Source organism: Lynx canadensis, chromosome B3 (assembly GCF_007474595.2).
Source record: "Lynx canadensis isolate LIC74 chromosome B3, mLynCan4.pri.v2, whole genome shotgun sequence".
In the NCBI taxonomy this organism is placed as follows: Eukaryota; Metazoa; Chordata; class Mammalia; order Carnivora; family Felidae; genus Lynx; species Lynx canadensis.
Window position 1 is genome coordinate 5,787,063 of NC_044308.2, and position 19,175 is coordinate 5,806,237.

The 19,175-nt window shown below is 56.4% G+C and overlaps 1 protein-coding gene across 2 annotated transcripts; it reads left to right on the forward strand.

Moving 5' to 3' along the window:
* Window positions 1-18,911, forward strand: MESP1 (mesoderm posterior bHLH transcription factor 1). 2 transcript variants are annotated; one of them, XR_003969302.1, is made up of 3 exons: window positions 1-61; window positions 6,561-6,777; window positions 18,554-18,615. XR_003969302.1 is itself a non-coding variant. In XM_030317376.1 (2 exons), exons 1-2 carry the CDS (start codon window positions 17,550-17,552, stop codon window positions 18,626-18,628), a joined length of 780 nt encoding a protein of 259 aa, XP_030173236.1. In that variant the 3' UTR covers window positions 18,629-18,911. The 2 variants fall into 2 exon arrangements, 1 of the variants encoding a protein (XP_030173236.1); XM_030317376.1 differs by lacking the exons at window positions 1-61; window positions 6,561-6,777 and adding an exon at window positions 17,550-18,254 and having other exon boundaries at window positions 18,554-18,911.
* Window positions 18,912-19,175: the final 264 nt, after the last annotated feature.

The following is a 19,175-nucleotide window of genomic DNA, read 5'->3' on the forward strand; positions in this document are numbered from 1 at the left end:
CTGCGGGCTCTGGGAGGCTGGGCCGGCCACCTCCAGGCTTGAGCTTTTATCCGGACCAAAGGTGAGAGGTGCCCCCCTGCCAGGTTGCAGAGAGGTGTCAAAACCCACAGAGCCCAGGGAAGGCCTGGGCAGGGGGGGGGCCTTGGGAAAGCGGGCCCATTTGCGGAGGTGTGGATTCTGACTCCTCGGGGGCTCTAATGGAGGCCCCTGCAGCCCGGGAAGTGTGGGAGGGACAATTCGCATCTGGATGGAGCTGCTAAGCCTCTTACCGAGTTCCCACCCACCCGGGCTCGTGGCGCGGTGAGTGCCCAGGGGCCCAACAGTGGTGGGCAGTGCCATCGTCTGGGGGCGGCCGGGCTGCCCCTCGTGTGAAGAGCGGACCCGGGCGCCTGTCTCATCACCAGCCCCGTGGCAGGGCGGGGGGCCTTAGCCCAGTAACTCCCCACTAGCCCAGAGGGATTTGCCCATAGTATGTGGGGTGGGGTGCAAATAGGGGGTCATACAGGTGGATCCTTCCTGGGCTGCCCCACCCCCACCCCCGGAACCTGCACTTGCCGGTTTGCCGAATGACATGAAGAAAGTCATCTCACTATCCACAGATAGTTTCTGTCCCTGAAAAATCAAACAGAGCATCCTGAGATGAGAAGAGGAATCGGGTGCAGTGGGTGAGGAACATGGAGGGAGGTGGGCCCCCAGGCAGGCCTGAGGCTATTTGCTGTGTGACCTGGGGCAAGTCCCTGAACTCCTCGGAGGCTCAAGCTTCCTCAGTCTCCTAGCAGTAATAATCCCATATACCCACCGCCTACAATGGCTGCTGGTACTTAGTGGAACCGTCTGTGGAACCACTTAGTATAGGCCTGGAAAGTGGGCTGAATGTTTGCTGCTATCATTTTATAGGCACGGTACTTCCATTTCAAGATGCTGGAGGCGTTGCTCATTTAATTCATATTTTTGTTAGCCACTGGTAAATGTCAGGCACGCCAGGGTGAACAGGCTAGTTGCGGTCTCTGCTCTCGTGACATTTCAGCCTTGTGGGAGAGACAGGTGAACAGGCCATTATACATTGAGTAGGTCCACCATTAACTAGCTGTGTGCCCTTGGGCAGGGCTCTTAACTTGAGCTTCAGCGTCTGCTCCATTAAACAGGAATAATGTCGTTAGAGTATCTACTCAGAGGACTGTTGTAGTCTCTGAGGATAAACGCCGAGACTCCAAGAGTAAAGCTCTCACTCCTCAGCAGTGATTACAGTTTAAAGGAGGCATCAGTGTCCTTTGTGATCTGCGGAGAAAGGGCTGAACTCAGAGGCTAAGGGCCACATGAGGGGCAGGGACGGTAGGGCTCTGGCCACAGAGCTGGAGAGGTCACAGCTGGGCCCTGAACCATGAGTAGGACTTGGGTAAGGAGAGAGGCAGGTAGGGGGCATTCTGGCCGTGGGAACTGCATAAGCAAAACCTGGCAGTGGGACTTGCCAAGGTGCTTCTGGAAAATTCTGGAGCAGTGTGCAAGCAGGCTGGTGTGGAGAGCTCGAGCACACCGTGGCTGGGGCCGGACTAAGAAATTGGGGAGCCAAATGGACTTCGTAGCAGAAGTATGACATGAAAAAAAATTCGGTAATCGATAACTAAAGGTCAGCACGATGAAGTTTCTGGAATAGATTGGCCTGGACCAGCTGGAAGTAGTAAACGGCCTTGTACTATTTGTGGCTGTTCCTAAAAGTAAGTATTTAGTTCCACCAATTACATAACTAATACATTCTCTTTGTGAGCAACGGGACTTTGCAGATAAAGCTGGAGTCCCTATTACCCCTCACTAGAGGCAGCGGCTGTTAAGTCGTCTGGTGCCTTTCCAGTCCCGGCCCAGGCATTCACACTGACACATATAAACGAGGTATCGTTGTAGCAGGTTTTCTGTAACTTGCTTTCTATCATTCAACAGCGTGTCTTAGAGCAATTGCCTGTCAGGATATTGTAGCTGATGCATAGACTGTCATAGTTTGATTTAAATGGGTGAATATTTAAACATCCTACAGGGGTGCCTGGATGTCCCACTTTGGCTCAGGTCGTGATCTCGCGGTCTGGTCGGTGAGTTCGAGCCCCACGTCAGGCTCTGTTTTGACAGCTCAGAGCCTGGAGCCTGGTTCGGATTCTGTGTCTCCCCCTCTCTCTGCTCCTCCCCCGCTCGTACTCTGTCTCTCTCTGTCTCTCAAAAATGAATAAATGTTAAAAAAAAATTTTAAATGTCATATGAACATTAGAGTGGATAATTTCAACTGGGGAAAAATGTAAAATGGCAGGAGGTGTAGATAAACGTTCAATGATGACATTTCATTACTTTCTGCTCAGAACTTACTGTTTTTTTAATATTAGAGAAAATTGGGGCGCCTGGGAGGCTCAGTCAGTTAAGCATCCAACTTCGGCTCAGGTCATGATCTCATGGTTCATGGGTTCAAGCCCTACCTCGGGCTCTGTGCTCACAACTCAGAGCTTGGAGCCTGCTTTGGATTCTGTGTCTCCCGGTCTCTCTGCCCCTGCCCTTCATGTTCTCACGTTCTCTCTCTCTCTCAAAAATAAACATTAAATATTAGGGAAAATAGGCCGAAATTACCACTCTATGCAACATGATGATGAAATAGTAATTGACATTGAATAACGTTGGTCAAGGCAACTCTTGTTTATTCTAGCTGCCGTGAAGGAGGAAAGGAAAATTTTAATTCATCCATAGCACAGGAAGAAGCTGAATCACTTAACAGTGGCTTTGAATCCACACGGGCTCTCTTTGGAAAGAAGCAGGCAGTTATGCAATATTTCATGACTCAAGAGGATTTAAACCAAGTAAAAAAAAAAAAAAAGATAATACTTTTTCCTAAGGGCAGCGGGGACTTCGAAAACAGCCAATTCTACACTTTCTAGGTCGAAATAATGGCAAATCATTTAGAATAAGTCGTTGTTCATCCAAGCCTGCACGGTACTAAAAAAGGCTTGTCATAGTGTACTATCAAGGAATTGATATGCATGTGGTTGACGGTTGTAAACAAAATTCATATGGTTTCATGTATATTTCTTGATCCAGACTCTGAAGTTTTTCAGGTTAATGTGCTGTTGATACTGAGCTTTCTGACTCCTTTTAACATTTCTATAATATTCCATGGCATGTGTGCACCAGCCAGACCCTTATTGATGCATCTTTAGTGTGTTTTTATTTATTTTTATTTTTTATTAAAAAAATTTTTTTTTCAACGTTTATTTATTTTTGGGACAGAGAGAGACAGAGGATGAACAGGGGAGGGGCAGAGAGAGAGGGAGACACGGAATCGGAAACAGGCTCCAGGCTCTGAGCCATCAGCCCAGAGCCCGACTCGGGGCTCGAACTCACGGACCGCGAGATCGTGACCTGGCTGAAGTCGGACGCTTAACCGACTGCGCCACCCAGGCGCCCCTATTTTTATTTTTATATTTATTTATTTATTTACTTTGAGAGACCAGGCAGAGAGAGAGAGAGAGAGAGAGAGAGAATCCCTAGCAGGCTCTACACCATCAGCGTAGAGGCCTGTGCGGGCTTAAACTCACAAACTGTGAAAATCATAACCTGAGCTGAAATCAAGAGCCTGATGCTTAACCGACTGAGCCACCCAGGTGCCCCTTTAGTTAAGTGTTTTTAGTTTTTGCCAAACAGCACTGCCCTTTTGCTGGAGGTAGATGTGGAGGTAGATGTGGAGAGGTGGATTAGCCTTGTGAGCTCCTGGAAGGTTCTGGATATCCAGAGTCCTCCTCCCCCCACCCCCTTAGAGCCAGCCCGGGGGCATTTCCTATGAAAGGATTTGGTGAATAATGAGAATCCACCGCCAGCACAGAGCCCTGCTTACTATCCTTTCTTCTGTAAGATAGCCTGGCCTCCTGTCTTGGTTTGAGCTAGCCCCAGAGCCCAGGCTTCAGACTGACTGGGATGTCAGAGCGTAAGTTCTAGAAGACGGGGCCCTGGCTCTTCACCAGGCCCCTCAGCCAGGCTCTGGAAGCACAGGGACACACTGTGTGCCAGCCCCACTCCCAGGGGGGAAGCCAAAGTGGATCCCCACCACCCCCTGCACTGGTTCTCCACCTAAGCACAGGGAGGCAATGTAGCCTAATAGTTAGGATGCCAGGCTGTGGAATCACACTGACCTGGCTTAGAGTCCCAGCTTCACCCCTTATAAGCCGGGAGAACTTGGGTGATTTACTCAGCCTCAGTTTTCTCATCTGTGAAGTGGGGATTCTGATCTCCAGAGCGATTGTTGAGATAAATAAACATAATGCGTGTCATAGAGCTTATCACAGAGCCTACGTTTATAAATCTTGCTTATAGCAAGTTCAGGGGCAACAGAAGGAAGTAGGCAAAGGACTAGGTCGGGGTGTGGGTAAGGATATCTTTTAGTCTTAGCCCTAGAAGAAGGTGATTCCTTCCATTCCTGACACCCTCTCCTGCACCAGGCCCAGTGCACCCCACCCCGTCCCCCTCCTCCCCCTCCAGCCCTTCTCCGTGGACCTAGTGTGGGGGTCATCCTCAGCAGGGCACTCCAGCTCCTGGCCTGTGGCAGGGGTCACCACAGCTGTAGTACAGAGGGAACGGGAGAGCTCAGATGCCTGGGGCTGGAGCCAACCAGCCCCGCTAAAGCTAGGAACGGAGCATCTGAACCTGTTCCTCCTGGTGGCTGGGTCCTGGCCCAGGTGCCTGTCCAGCTTGCCTCTGGGACCCTCGAGCATCCCCGCTCTGTGCAGGAACCTGCCCCAGGTGCTCGGCGAACAAGCTGGGTCTGGGCCGTGCCCCACGGCGTCCTCCAATTGAGCCAGCTCTGTTTCTGTCTTCCTCATCTGACTCTCGTGTTAAAAGGAGGGACGTCTAAAGCTGTACGCTCTTAGATAAGGCGATTACCTTCTGGGCCTCAGTGGGCTACTGGCCCCGGGTTCAGCCCCTCCTGATAGGAGGAGGTGGCGGCTAGATCAGGGAAACATGGTCAGTAGTGTTCCCTAGTATTGCAGACACTTCTAGTTGTACACACAACGTCTGGTACAGCCTCTATTCTTATATCTTTTTTAAAATGTTTATTTACTTAGAAGAGAGGGTGGGGGGAGGGGCAGAGAGAGAGGGAGAGAGAGAATCTGAAGTAGGCTCCACGCTGTCAGCACAGAACCCAATGTGGGGCTTGATCTCATGAACCGTAAGATCACGACCTGAGCTGAAACCAAGAGTCGGATGCTTAGCCAACTGAGCCCCCCAGGTGCATCCTTATATATATTTTTAATAAGAGGACTGTGTATTGTTGGGGGTGGCAGTATGCCCAGTAAGAAACTACATTTCCCAGCCTCCCGTATTCATGGAACGGCCAATGAGATGTTAGTAGAAATATTAAATGGGGCTTCTAGGAAAGCTCTTTAAAATTTTTTTTTTTCAGCGTTTATTTATTTTTGGGACAGAGAGAGACAGAGAATGAACGGGGGAGGGGCAGAGAGAGAGGGAGACACAGAATCGGAAACAGGCTCCAGGCTCTGAGCCATCAGCCCAGAGCCTGACGTGGGGCTCGAACTCACGCACCGCAAGATCGTGACCTGGCTGAAGTCGGACGCTTAACCGACTGCACCACCCAGTCGCCCCAGGAAAGCTCTTTAAAGTAGAGAGGTACACTCCTACATTTCTGCCCGCTTATATTTTCTTCCTGGAAAATGTGATGGCTGGAGGTTCAGCAACCATTTCGTGACACTGAAGCAATCCCAGGGACAGAAGTCATACCGTAAGGATGATGGAGCAGAAAGAAGCCTGAGGCATTGATGATAACACAGAAACACTGTACTGGCCCAGAACTGTCTATCCCTAACTTTCTTTACTGTGAGAGAAAACAAATCACCAGCCTGTCTTAAGCTGTTCACATTTGGCTGTGTAAGAACAGCCACACATAATTCCTGTGCACATGACAAAGAAGTGCCTAGGATATCCTTGTCAACAACAAATGGGGCCATGCGAGCTGGATGAGAGTTCAGCGAATTCACAACAGATTCAGTGTTCCCACCGATGAAGGATGGGTGACCACCTGGAGGAAGGTCTCCAGCGACGTGCCACCGACTCTGTTCCCAGCCTCGTCAAGGGCAGCGCTATGATCTTGAATGAAGATATGAACTGATCTCATTTGGGGCAAGTGCGGCAAGCGAACCGGGTAATGAAGAGACGCTGACAGGCTGGATCTAATGAGGGCTCCACAGGGCTCCACGTGTCCTCCGTCCCCGTTCAGGGCCAGGCGGCATCGTGTAACCAGCGGCACACGTGGAAAGGGCATCGTAGTCAGTGCCTTCCAGGCATCAAGGGCACCAGAAGCAAATGTGATCCCATTTGCATTTGCAAGAAACAGAGGTCTTCAACCAAGGAGGCGACGGCCTCCTATTTTCTGTGCAGGATGGGCCCTAGCCAGAGTAATTGGGCCAAGATTCGTGAGGGGGATTAAAGGCGGGGGGGGGGGGGGGTGAAGGACTCAGCGATGTTTTGTCCAAAAAGAAAAAAAAAAAAAAAACACTCAGGGACGTGATGGTTGTCCCCAGGTGCCTGCAGGGGGAATACTCCAGGGAGACTGAAGAACTTTCTAAGATCAGAGCTGCTGTCTTATGAGGGAGTGAGTGGCCGGTTGGTGGAGGTGATCAAGGAGAAGCCAGCCGAGTACGTGCCCGGCGCAAGCGGGAGCTGGAGTGGATGGCTGTTCTCGCCTCTGCCGACACTGACAAGCCCCACTAAACGGGGTTCGACGGGATAATCCCTGAGGTACTTTAGGAGCTGGGGCCAGGAATCAGGGAGGAGATGGGGCCGCTGCCTCAGGACTCTGGGCTGTGTGAGGGCAGCCGTAGGGGCCCCTTCAGGCACAGAACGAGGCCTCCCAGGTGCCTCGGTAGTCCAGATGCTCTCACCCCTGTTCTCTGTGCCTGAAGCCTTGGCTCAGCCGGGCCCCGTCTTGGGCTGGCACCACAAGGCCAGCATGGCCCCAGCCAGGTTGACGCTCTGAGGCAGGCGGTGTCCGTGTCAATGATCTTATTACGCAGGTGAGGAAACTGAGGCCTCCGTCCCATCCTCCCCCGTGGACTTCCCAGAGCTTTGCCCCAGGCCACCTGTCAGATGAGGAGGGCCGCGGCCCAGGCCCGACCAAACGTGCTCACTCAGCTCTGGCCCTGCTCACGGCCTTGGGGCGGGGGCAGTGACTGTGGTCCAGCCTGCTCTTGGTGGCCTCGCACGGGCCTCACCGTTTGTTCACCCCCGGCCCTGCTCCTGGAAGCTCTGCACCTGCTCTTTCTCCCCGGACAGGCAGTGTAGGGCCCCCAGGAGCAGACCCAGGGACCCAGAGCGGAGCCCAGGGAAGGCCTGGCCTCTATGGGTCTCCTTTCCCTTCCTCCCCCTTGAGTCCTTTCCGGGCCCTGGGGGTGTCCGGGCTGTGGGAACGTGGGAGGGAAGGATGCAGGCAGGGCTCGTGGGGCCTGTAGCCACAGTGTGGTATTCTCATTACCAGCCCGGCCTCTCCCTCGGCCACTGTGGCTGCCTTCACACCTCCTCTCTGCCTGTTGACACAAGGCCGCCTCCCCCAGGGCAGAAGGTGTCGACTTGGGAACGAGGGTGTTCAGGGGCCTCCAAAACAGCCCGGCAGCGGTCCTCTCGGCAACCCCGAAACCCCTTGTGGGCTGGGGGCGGGGGCTGCAGGTCCCCACCCTGGGAGGCCCAGGGAAAGGCGGGGCCTAGGCCCCTGAGAGGGGGAGAGAGGGAGGGGAGAGGACATGAGCCCTGAGTCCACCTGCCCAGATAGTCCTCTCCCCTGGCTCCAGGGGCTGGTGCCTGACACGGCCTGCCAGGCAGAGTGCCATCGGTGTCACCAGGAGGCCCACGACTGAAGCCACCAGGGCAAGGGCACCCTGACCGGACCTTAGAACCGCCTGGTCTTCTGAGCACCACACTGTCCAGTGCCCAACACCGTGCCTGCAGCGAGGGACCCGTTCAGGGCTTAAACCCCATAATTTTATCAGCCTGCTGTTCTCCCCTTGCTTAGATGGGCCGGGCCGGACCGGAGAGATCAGTTCCTTTGCCTCAGTCCCCAGAGTCAGGATTCGGACCAGCAGAGGGCACACACCGTGCCATCAGCGAGGCTCCAGGGAGGGACGTGCCCTCCGGGATTCAGAGGTTGGAGGAGGCGAAAGGCAAATTCTGAGTCTGTGGTGGCCTGGGTGCGGGTACCCCGGGGCCACGGAGAGGCACTATGTGGCCAGGTGATCAGGGCAGGTCCCAGGAGGAAGGGAGGGACCTGAAGTCGTGGGTTTTCTCCAGGTGGAGGTGCCGGGTTCCTAACCGGGGGACCAGGTGTGAGCCCAGGCCTGGGAGGGGAAAGGCAGCACTGGTGTGGACCGTGAAAGCGGGCTGGAGCCCCAAGGGGAGCGGTGGGAGGAGCTGGCCGGGGTCGGAAAGGCCTCCCGAGTGGGGAGTTTGGACAGAAGTCCTGAGGAGGGGGAGGGTGAAGAGGCGGAGGCGGGAGGCCAGTCGGGCGACAGCAGTCAGGCGGGGTGAGGGCTGACTGGAGCCTCGGCCTTTGGGCCCAGGAGCCAGTGGCAGAGAATGTGGAGGTTGGCGGGGAGGACGCGGCCCCGTTGGCTAGGGGAAGCACGGGAGGGCTGGAGGGCTGCCCAGTGGGCCAGGGGCACAGGGGTGGGCCTGCCACTCTTCCTCCAACAAGAAGGCCAGGCCACGGAGGCTGGTGTGGAAGGGCCTGCGGCAGCCCCAGAACTGCCCGGTTCGGTCCCGGAGGCAGCTCAGGCCTAGGTTCCCGCCGTGCCTGGGCTCCGGGCCCCACCTGAGCCTCAGTCTCCTCATCTGTGAAATGGGTGTCCTTGCTGGGACATGCACTCAGCATGTGGGACTGGAGAAGTCTCGCCTGCCTGCCCTGCTGGGGGGAAGCGGTCACCTGGGGTCCCGCAGCTCTGGGGAAGGACAGTGTGGGAGAGTGAGTGGTGCACTGGGTTGGCCCCAGGTTAGCACGGACCCTGCCCCTGCATCCTGTCATTTTCCAGGCTTCCCTGCAAGTACGTGAACATAGAGATAGACGCATCAAGAGACAGCGTGTCGGGGTTTTTTCTGTTTTAGTTTTTCCATCTTTTGAAGCTTCTGGTATGTTTTATTTTTCATACCAGCTTTATTGGGATTTGATTCACACATCATACGTTGACCTGTGTAAAGTGTATAATTCAACAGTTCTGTGTGTATAGTACTTAAAATTGTTTTAATTGGGGTAAAATATATTTACCATAAAATTTGCCATCTTAATCATTTTTAAGTGTGCAATTCAGTGCCATTCATTATAGTCATAGTGTTAGGCAGCCGTCACTTTCCACAAGTTTTCATCACCTCACGTAGAAGCTCTGGACCCATCAAGGAAGAACTCTCTTTACCCCCAGTCCCTGGTAACCTCTCAACCACTTCCTGTCTCTATGAATCTGTCTGTTCTAGGTGCCTCGCAGAAGTGGAATCATACAGTACTTTTTCTTTGTGTCTGGCTTACTTTACTTTTTAAAAGTTAATTTATTTTGAGAGAGAGAGAGAGAGAGAGAATCCCAAACAGGTTCCACACTGTCAGCGAGGAGCCCGACACGGGGCTCGAACTCACGAACCACGAGATCATGACCTAAGCCGAAACCGAGAATTGGACACTTAGCCGACTGAGCCACCCAGGTGCCCCGCATATGGCTTCCTTTCATGCCTTCAGGATTTGTCCATGGGTTAGCATGTGCCTGAACTTCATTCCTGTTCGTGGTTGAAAAATACTCCATTGCACATACAGACCACATTCTGTTTCTCCATTCATCCATTGCTGGACATTTGGGTCGTTTCCACCTTTTGGCTCTTGTGCCTTAATGCTCCTACAAAAGTTGGTGTCCAAATCCCTGTTCTAGTGCCTGCTTCCAAGTTCTTTGGGTATGAAGAGAGCCTGTGGTTTTGTGACCGACTCTTCTCACTAACGTATCCACATTCTCCGTATCGTGAGTAGATGTATTTCTGCGATGAGATGTTTAGGGCACGCCTAGTGCTCCCATGATGTGGTGGTAGCAGGTTAGCCGAGAAGTTCCCTGGTGCACACTGAGATGCCTTACAGTTTTCCACACAGGGACATCCTGATACCTAGATTTTAAAAATTATTTTTAGGTTGCATGTGTAAGGGGCGCCTGGGCGGCTCTGTCAGTTAAGTGTCCACCTTCGGCTCAGGTCATGATCTTGCGGTTCGTGGCTTTGAGCCCCGTGTCGGGCTCCATGCTGACGGCTCAGAGCCTGGAGCCTGCTTTGGATTCTGTGTCTCCCTCTCTCTCTGCCCCTCCCCTACTTGCACTCTGGCTCTCTCTCAAAAATAAAAACATTTTAAAATTTTTTAAAAAAAAGATAAGTTGCACGTGTAATAAACGAATGCAAACTCCTTGTGAAAAAATTAAGCATTCCAGATGAGATGAAAGTCTCCCTTGACCTCCTTCCAGAACCCAGATCTGTCCCCGCCCACCCACCGAGTAAGTCCTGTAGTCACCCACAGATTGGCTGAGACTCCTACTGCGTGAGACTTGTCTGTGCTCGTACACACGTGCGCACAGTAGACCCTTCGAACACGCACGGTATCGTTCGATGACTTTCTGTGCGGGGGTTGTTTTTTAGATCTGTGTTCTCTCTTGTTTTTGCGTGGATCGGTGGTGGCGTCCTACTGGATGGATTTTTCTAGAACTTGGTTCTGCCACCCAGCGGCATGGAATTCCCGCCAGGGAAACCGCTGGGCAGAGGGCGTGCTGAGGCTGTTCTGAAGTTGTAGGCTGGCCTCGGAGAAGCCCCGGAGGTGGGCTGTCGAGGCTAACCTGGTTTTGGGCAGCCAGCCCGGCTGGGGGCCCCAGCTAGCCCGGCCACCTGTGCCATGCCGTGCCGGGCATTGCGAGCGCATTCTCGGGCTGGGGCACCATCTCCAAGGGGCAAGGAGGTTCCCTTGGCTCAGGCCAGGGGCTGATCTTGGATTTCTCTTGCTGAGGGAGCCTCGAGAACAGAGGACTGAGTTCATCCTTTCCCTCAGTCTTTAGCACGTCATCTGTACTGACCAGGTAAGACCCTTCTGTGTGATTTAGTTATCTGGTCGCTTTAAGTTCTGTCCCCTCCCCCTAGATGTTCTCCACTCTGTCCAGGGACGTCCCTGTCCCCCCCGCCTCTGGCAAAGAATCCTCTGCCCGGAGTCGGCTCACTCCCCCAGGTGCTGGCCAGGTGTTCAGTTCAGTCCTAGGAGCCCCCACTCTGCTTTTTTTTTTTTTTTTTTAAGTTTATTTTGAGAGCAAGAGGGAACGTGCCTGCAACGGGGAGGGGCAGAAAAAGCGGGAGAGAGAATCCCAAGCAGGTTCCTCAATGTCCGCGCGGAGCCCGACATGGGGCTCCAACTCACAAACCGTGAGATCGTGACCTGAGCCAGAATCAAGAGCCTGAGGCTTAGCTGGCTGAACAGCCCAGGCACCCCCCTCCCCTCTGCTTTTTATTGGGCCTCATGTCAGATGCCTCGGGGGGTACCCTCCTTCTCCTGCTGAGTTGGCCGAGGGCCCGAGCCGCCCGGTGACCTGGTGGGGGGCTCATCGCAGTCCTGACACCTCACCACACTGTTGTGAGTGGTCAGCAAGGGTAGGGGTGGGGTTACAAGGAACCCCAGAACTGTCCATCCTGCCTGGAGGGAGGTCTACCTTGTGCTTCCTGGAGGGGCTGGTGTTGGACATGGCCTCGGTCAGCAGCTGAGCTAGACCTGCAAATCCTTAGCGGGGACTCGGCAAGGGCACCGAGCCCAAGGCATCCGCTGCTTAGAGTTTCCAGCGGCTTGTGGTCTTTTTTCAGCCTTTGCTCCCAGGAGCGTATAGGGAAGGTCGGGGGACCTGAGCCCTGCTTGGGCCCTTCCCTCCTGGCCCGTCCCCCTTCTCCTCACTCCTCTGGGCTCTGTCCCTCTGCTTCTCTGCACACTTGTATGTTTTTCCCAGTGAACAGATGAGCAGGCAGGGCTCCAGAGAGGGCAAGTGGCGTATCTGGGAGTCCCACAGCCCATCACACTGGCATTGAGCTGGCTTCACCCACTTCTTAAGTCAGCCCCTGCATCTCTGGTTCCTGGCGCCTGACCCTGGCCCTAGAACAAAGGCTTGTTACAGGCAGGTCCGCCCTGCTCAGATCCCCAAATCCCAGGCGGCTGGGCAGTGCCCTCTGCTGGCGGTGGCTGGGAATTTGAGGACACTGGTCCACAGCTGTCCACCCGGACAGACGTCAACTCTCTGGCCTGGGAAGGGAACCTTCCAACCAGGGCAGACAGTGGAGAGTCCTGGCTCCATTTTACAGTTGGGGGAAACCAAGGTGCCGCGTGACAGGCTTCCCCACACCCACATGTCTGCATCTCTGCTTTGGGCCGGTTCCCCTCCTTAACCCCTTTCTGCCTTGGTTTCCCCACGTTACCCTAGAAAGCTGCCATCTTCCTCCGCTTGCCCAGAGGAAGCAAAGCAGCATAAATGTGACTCCCCTACGAGAGAGGCACTGTCTGCTCCCCCTGCGCCCTCAGCCCCGCTCCCAGAACTGCGGATTCTGCCACTTGCCCTTGGGTCTCTCCTGGAATCCGCCAAACCTCTCTCCTTTCTTGCCACCCCCTCCCTCCTCATCACCCCTCTGCCTCCCGTGACTTCCACTGGCTGAGCATCCAGCTGATCCATGACCAAGATAATCAGATTATCTCAGGTCCGGAATAATCTATTCCATATGGCCTGCCAACTCAGAGGCTCCGGGAGCTAAAGGTGTGAGGGCCGGGGGTGATCTTAGTTGGAAGGGTCTCCCTGGGAGCCTCGGGGCCTCAGCTGGGAGGCTGCTGGGGAAGGAGGGAGGCGGCAGAGAAGTCGGGGGCCTTCCTGCTGAGCCCCCTGACTGCTTTGGGGCTCCAGGTGGCCGCAGCCACATCCACCCATGACCCACGGGGGTTTAGGAACCATGATGGGGGGCTGGACACTCCCAGTGCTTTCTCCACTCTCTGGATTGGGGCGGGGGTGGCCACGCCACTATAGGGCACTGCTTCTCAAAAGTGGCCGAGCTTCATAATTCTGGGGGAGGCGGTACTTTTCTTTCTTTCCTTTTTAATGTTTATTTTTGACAGAGGGAGATAGAGCACGAGCAGGAGAGGGCCAGAGAGAGAGAGGGAGACACAGAATCCGAAGCAGGCTCCAGGCTCTGAGCGGTCAGCACGGAGCCTGACACGGGGCTAGAACTCACGGACCATCATATCGTGACCTGAGCTGAAGTCGGACGCTCAACCGACTGAGCCACCCAGGCGCCCCTTACATTTTTTTTTAGTTTATGTTTTGAGAGAGAGAGAAAGAGCACGAGCAGGGGAGGGGCAGAGAGAGAGGGAGACACAGAATCCGAAGCAGGCTCCAGGCTCTGAGCGGTCAGCACGGAGCCTGACACGGGGCTAGAACTCACGAACTGTGAGATCATGACCTGAGCCCGTCGGACGCTTAACCGACAGAGCCCCCCAGGCGCCCCGGACATGGTACTTTTCATACCCAGATTCTCCAGCTCTGGTGCAGCAGGACCAGGGTGGGTGTGGAAACCTTTTTATTCTTACGTCTCCCATGGTCCCTGTGACTTGTGACAAGATGTTGTGGGCACTTGAGGTCTCTGGGGAAATCTCCTCCCACGCCAGCACCCTCACTCTTGGGGCTGCCTCTGGGAGGTAGGGGGCCCCCACGTCTTCCAGAAGAGACAGGAGAGGTGGTGGGGAGGAGAGAACCCGGGCTTGGGCCCCACACACAGGCAAACGGGCCCCAGCTCTGCCCCTGCTAGCCACGTGGCCTAGAACAACCTCCCTACACCCCATTCCCTCACATACAAAGGGAGGCAGAGACGCCCACATCGCCACGTGGTTGTCAGCTGTGACCCAGCCAGGCCCCAGCGACGGCAGCAAGCGTGCCCGTGGGTGTTGCCCAAAGCCCCGTCCGTATACTCTGATCCGATCCTTACAATATGTCAGCACAGCAGGCATTACCCCCTGGCCCAGAGGCAGAAGCTGTGTGGGCCCCGAGATGGAGAGTGAGTTACCCACATGACACAGGTGCTACCTGGCAGGACGGGGACTCTATTCTGACCCACGCTGGCCACACTCCAGAGGGGTGTTCTAGGCTGCCTGGAGGTGGCAGCTCCTTAAACAACAATGAAGGGGCTGCCTCGGGTGGGTGCTGGGGTGTGGTGGGAAGATCTCAGCAAGCAGGGGCACCTGAATTAGGAGCTTCCCAGGAGATGCGCCTGCTGATGCTAAGCAGGCTGGCGGTACAGGGGGCTGCTTCCTTCTCCTGGGGCCTCTGGCTCCGGCGGGCCAGGGATTAGGGGCTCCAAGGGGCTATTGACATAGCACCTTTGATTAGCACTCCTGTGTCAGAAGGGCTGGCCGGGAAATGAGGGCATTGAGGCTGGGGGGGGGGGGAGGGCGGTGTCCAGGACCCAGGCTGGGCCGAGGAGCGGGCTGGTTCCTAGCGGGAAGGCTGAGAGACCCCGGCCCCCCACCAGGGAGGATGCCGCCCTGCTCTGCCCGCCCCCACCCCGGCCAAGGACTGCAACTGAACTCTCACCTCTGCTCAGTGGGGCTGCCCCGAGGCCTCATTTCCCAGCCTTACACGTTGGCAGGCGAAGGCAGGCTCGGGCCAGGGGAGCGGGAGCCACTGGCACCGGCACTTGTCAAAACACAGGCCCCAGAGGTGTGAAGTCCTCACCCCAGCGGGAGGGCGTGTGGGCCCTGCAGCCCGGAGAACTCATTAACGGGGGCAGCTCCCAAATGAACCCACAGGAGAGGCTGGCGATAAGGAGATCAAAGGTGATGGGGGGAGAGGAAAAAGGGAGGCGACTGACAGGAGGTGGTGGAGCCCAGGCCCCAGGTTGGGGGGGGGGGGTCCCTCCTCTTCCCCAGCTTAGCTCCATCGGGCCCACTGGCCGTGGCCCTTGTACAGACTGGGCCTGGACACCCCAAGGGCAGCAGGAGAGGGAGGGACTCCCAGGTGGCAGCCTTTAGGGCTGAAGACGCCAAGGTTGGGGTCGGGGGTGGAACCCTGCCATCTGCCCCACCTCTCTCATGCCCTTTTGGTGGGCTCTTTGACTCCACACTGGCCCCGGGACCTTTTTAGCCCTCCTTCAGCCTGCCATGCACCGCTCACGGTGTCCTCCCCTGCTCCAGACCTCTTGGTGGTTCCCGGGCAGGTGCCCGAGGGATGTCAAACCTCAGGTCCCAGATGTGAGAATCCTCAGGAGACAGAGCTGCGTTTTTTCAGGATAAACAGTCTGCCTCCCACACACACGGCCTGTTGTCCAAAACATGTCTGGTTGATTTTGTGCTTTTACAGTAACAAACCGGCACCGGTGGTTTCCTCTGGACACAGAATGGCAGGCCTCAGAGGCGGGGATAGTAATGAACTTTGTTACACCCTTCATTACTTATTGAGCTTTTGACTTTCCGGTCACACGCACATACTGTATTTTCAGAGATGAGAGTAAAGCAAAAGGGTGGCTGATTGCCTAGGAGTTTTGGGTTGTGCTGAGTTTCCTCAATTAGCTACAAAGTGGAAATCAGAAATCTGTGGGGATTGGAGGGATTTTTTTTTTTTTTTTGACATTCAGAAGGTTGGCAGCAGAGGCTCTGAGCCCTCTCAGATGCCATCCCTCCTGCTTGACGGGTCTTTATTCTGCACCCCACCCCCCCACCCCCACCCCTTGCCTGAGTGCACAACATACTCTACCAAGTCCCAACTGTTTGTCCCCTTGGGTCCGGTGGGATCAAAAGAGCCCAGCCACTGGGCTGCAATACCAGCTTCTTAGCTTGGATCTGGAGCCCCAGGAGGGCATCCATCGAGCAGGGTCCAAAAGGAGACCCTACTGACAGCTTCAAGCTGGGAGGGCTCTCCTGGACCAGACTCTCCTTGGGAATGGGTCCTACGGCAGCTCCCCTTCTCCCCAGGGGTGGGTTGGGACTGCCTCTCCTGGATGTGACCGTGGGCGTAAGCATTCTGGGCCCGCTGGGACAGACTGCAGAGGAAGGTGCTGGAAGAAGCCGAGGGCAGGAGAAGATAAAAGAGGCGAGGGCGGGGGACGGTGGGGGGCAGAGATGCCCAGGGAGAAGCTGCTAAACCACTTGGCCTTCTTTGCTACAGACCAGCTCACCCGGCAGTCACAGGGCTAGAAGGCACTGGGGATGCAAAATGTTAGACCCCTCACACTGGAAGAGACCCTACATACCGCTTCTCTTGAAGACGTGCTACACACCAGGTACTTCACCGTCTAGGTGGACAACAGACATCTGTGCATGAAGTAGCTATCATGACAAGGTGTATAAACTCAAACTCCTGAGGGATCAGGCAGGCAGTATCGGTTCCTTGAGATTTCCTACGTAGACAGTCTTGTTGCGAGTGGAGACGGTTCAGTCTCTTCCTTTCCAATCTGTATGCTTTTCTTTTTTTGCACAAGCCAGGCCCTCCGGCGCACTGTCGAATAGGCCTGGGGAGGAGCAGACATCCCCTCCTGGTTCTCAACATTATGGGAAAGCATTCACTCTTCCACTATTTACTATGATATTAGCTGTGGGCTCTTTGTGGATGCCTTTTATCAGGTTGAGACGGTTCCCCTCTATTGCTAGTTGGCTGAGAAGTTTTATTACGGAGGGGTATGAATTTTGTTATGTGCATTTTTCCATGTCGTGTCCACTCACATTTCGATGGCAAAACCTGATATACCTGCCCCCAAATAGTAGGACGCCAACTGGTGGCCAGTGGTGGCAGCTTGCCAAGCCCTTGATCCTGCCAGGGAGAAGGTGCCCTAGAGGGCCTGAGGCTTCCCCTCCCTCAGCTCACACGGTCCAGCAACGTGGCCATACTTGGCCAGCTTGTTGGATTTGCCTGGGATAGTTTCCTCATAGTGCTCCCTCCGTCCCCCCACCCCCGATCACCACCACCAGGTAAGGCCACGTCCAGGACCGGTCTGCCTCAGAGAAGAAATGGATTACTGCTCCTTTCACCTCTAGCAGGGATCAGGGCCCCACTCCGGGTCCCCATCCTATTCACTCTGCAGACCTGGCTGCAGTGTGCCTCAAGGCTCCCGTTATACAAACTGGGAACGAATTTGCAAGAAAGCGTAAGAATCTGCATAAGGTCCCAACAGGTGAAGGCAAGCCCCAAGCCCAGGTACTGTACTTCCAGTTCCCCGGACCGCGCTTCCTCTGACCTGCTGGGCTGGCCCAACACGCCAGGCAGCGCGGGCAAGAGGCCCCAGTGGCTGGCTCCGGTGCCCATGCGAGGGCCCAGGTGGGGCCGACCTGGGGCGGCCAAGGGGCCCGCACCTTCAGCACCCCCCCGTTGGTTCAAAGGGTATGGCCCCGCCCCCTCCAGGCCCCGAGCCCGCTTTGAAGTGCTGATGCGGCCTGGAAAGGGCCACTTCACACCTCGGGCTCGGGATAAAGCGGTCGCCGGGCGCCGGTCCGCAGATGCGCCGCCGCCGCCATGGCCCAGTCCCTGTGCCCGCCGCTCTCCGAGTCCTGGCTCCTCTTCCCGGGTTGGGGCCCGCCTCGGCCTCCGCCGCCCTCCGACAGGGACTGCGGCTGCTCCCCCGCCTCGTCCCCGGACTCCTGGGGCAGCGTCCCGGCCGGCAGCCCCGAGCTGAGCCCCGGACGGCCCGGCACCCACGCGGCCGCCGGGGCCCGGGGCGCAGGGAGGCGCGGCGCGCGCAGCAGCCGCCTGGGCTCCGGGCAGCGGCAGAGCGCCAGCGAGCGCGAGAAGCTGCGCATGCGCACGCTCGCCCGCGCCCTGCACGAGCTGCGCCGCTTTCTGCCGCCGTCCGTGGCGCCCGCCGGCCAGAGCCTCACCAAGATCGAGACGCTGCGCCTGGCCATCCGCTACATCGGCCACCTGTCGGCGGTGCTGGGCCTCAGCGAGGAGAGCCTGCAGCGCCGGCGCCGGCGGCGCAGCGACGCGGCGGTGCCTCGGGGCTGCCCGCTCTGCCCCGACGGCGGCCCCGCGCAGACGCAGGTGCGGGTGGAGGCGCGCGCCCAGCTTCTGGGCTCAGCCGCCAGCCCCTCCGCGTCCTGGGGGTCCCCGCCGGCCTGTCTCGGAGAACTAGCGGCGCCGCAGCCGCGCGACCCGCCAGTGCTTTATGACGAGGCGGCGTGTTCGGAATCGCAGGCAATGGAGCCGAGCCCCTCGTCTCCGGTTAGTACTTCCTTCCCCGCGCGGGACTCTCTCCCCCCACCCACGGGGCCATCGTGGGTGCTGCTACCTGTCGTCCGCGCCCGCCGCTCACAGGCCTCCTGCGGCATCCCCGCCGGCAGCCTGGCCTTGTTTGCTTGCTGTCCCGAGCAGCGTAGCTAGTGTGCCTGGGGCGCTCAAGCGGCGAGGGGAGGGAGAGGACACGCAGGGGACAGGCTCTTGTGCCCGAGTGGAACCTACGAGCGCGGACACCCACGCGTGGCGGCCAGCGCTGAAGGTAACTCTATACCCTCTCCCCCCAGCTCTTTCCCAGCGACGTGCTGTCCCTGCTGGAGACCTGGATGCCCCTCTCGCCCCTGGAGTGGCCACCGGCCTGAGTCGAAGTGACGACGTACAATTGGCGCCCTGTGAGCATCGAGGCCCTTTTGGCTTTCAGCACCTTCAAAACGGCCCCTCTCCAGACTCCCTTTCCTAGGAGAGGGCACCTGCGATACTGGCATGGGCATTCCTGAGAGCGAGAGCCCGTCCCCACCCAAGACAACTCTCCCCAGCCCCTCCGGCAATGGAGGAACCCATACGTTGACCCTTGGAGGCAGGCAGGGGGCGCCTGCCTACTATGTATTTATTTATTTGTGAATAAACTGTGCTGGTGTCAGTTGACCGTTTCTTCTTCCTTCGCATGGACACAAAGCTCCCTCCCCTTCTCCAAAGAAGAACCTAGGAGAATTAAGAGAGTTTCTGGCAGTCTTCAGCCCTCAAAGCACAAAGGCCCAGACCCTTTCCCCTTTGCCCTGGCTTAGCCTGTCCTATTCCAGGAAGGCCAGCCTGGAGGGGGAAGATGCTGTATGTGAGAAAGTGGTAGCCGTGGAGCCTGTCCCCCTTTTCCTTGAACCTGGTGGGAGGTGCATTAAAAGCAAAGTATCT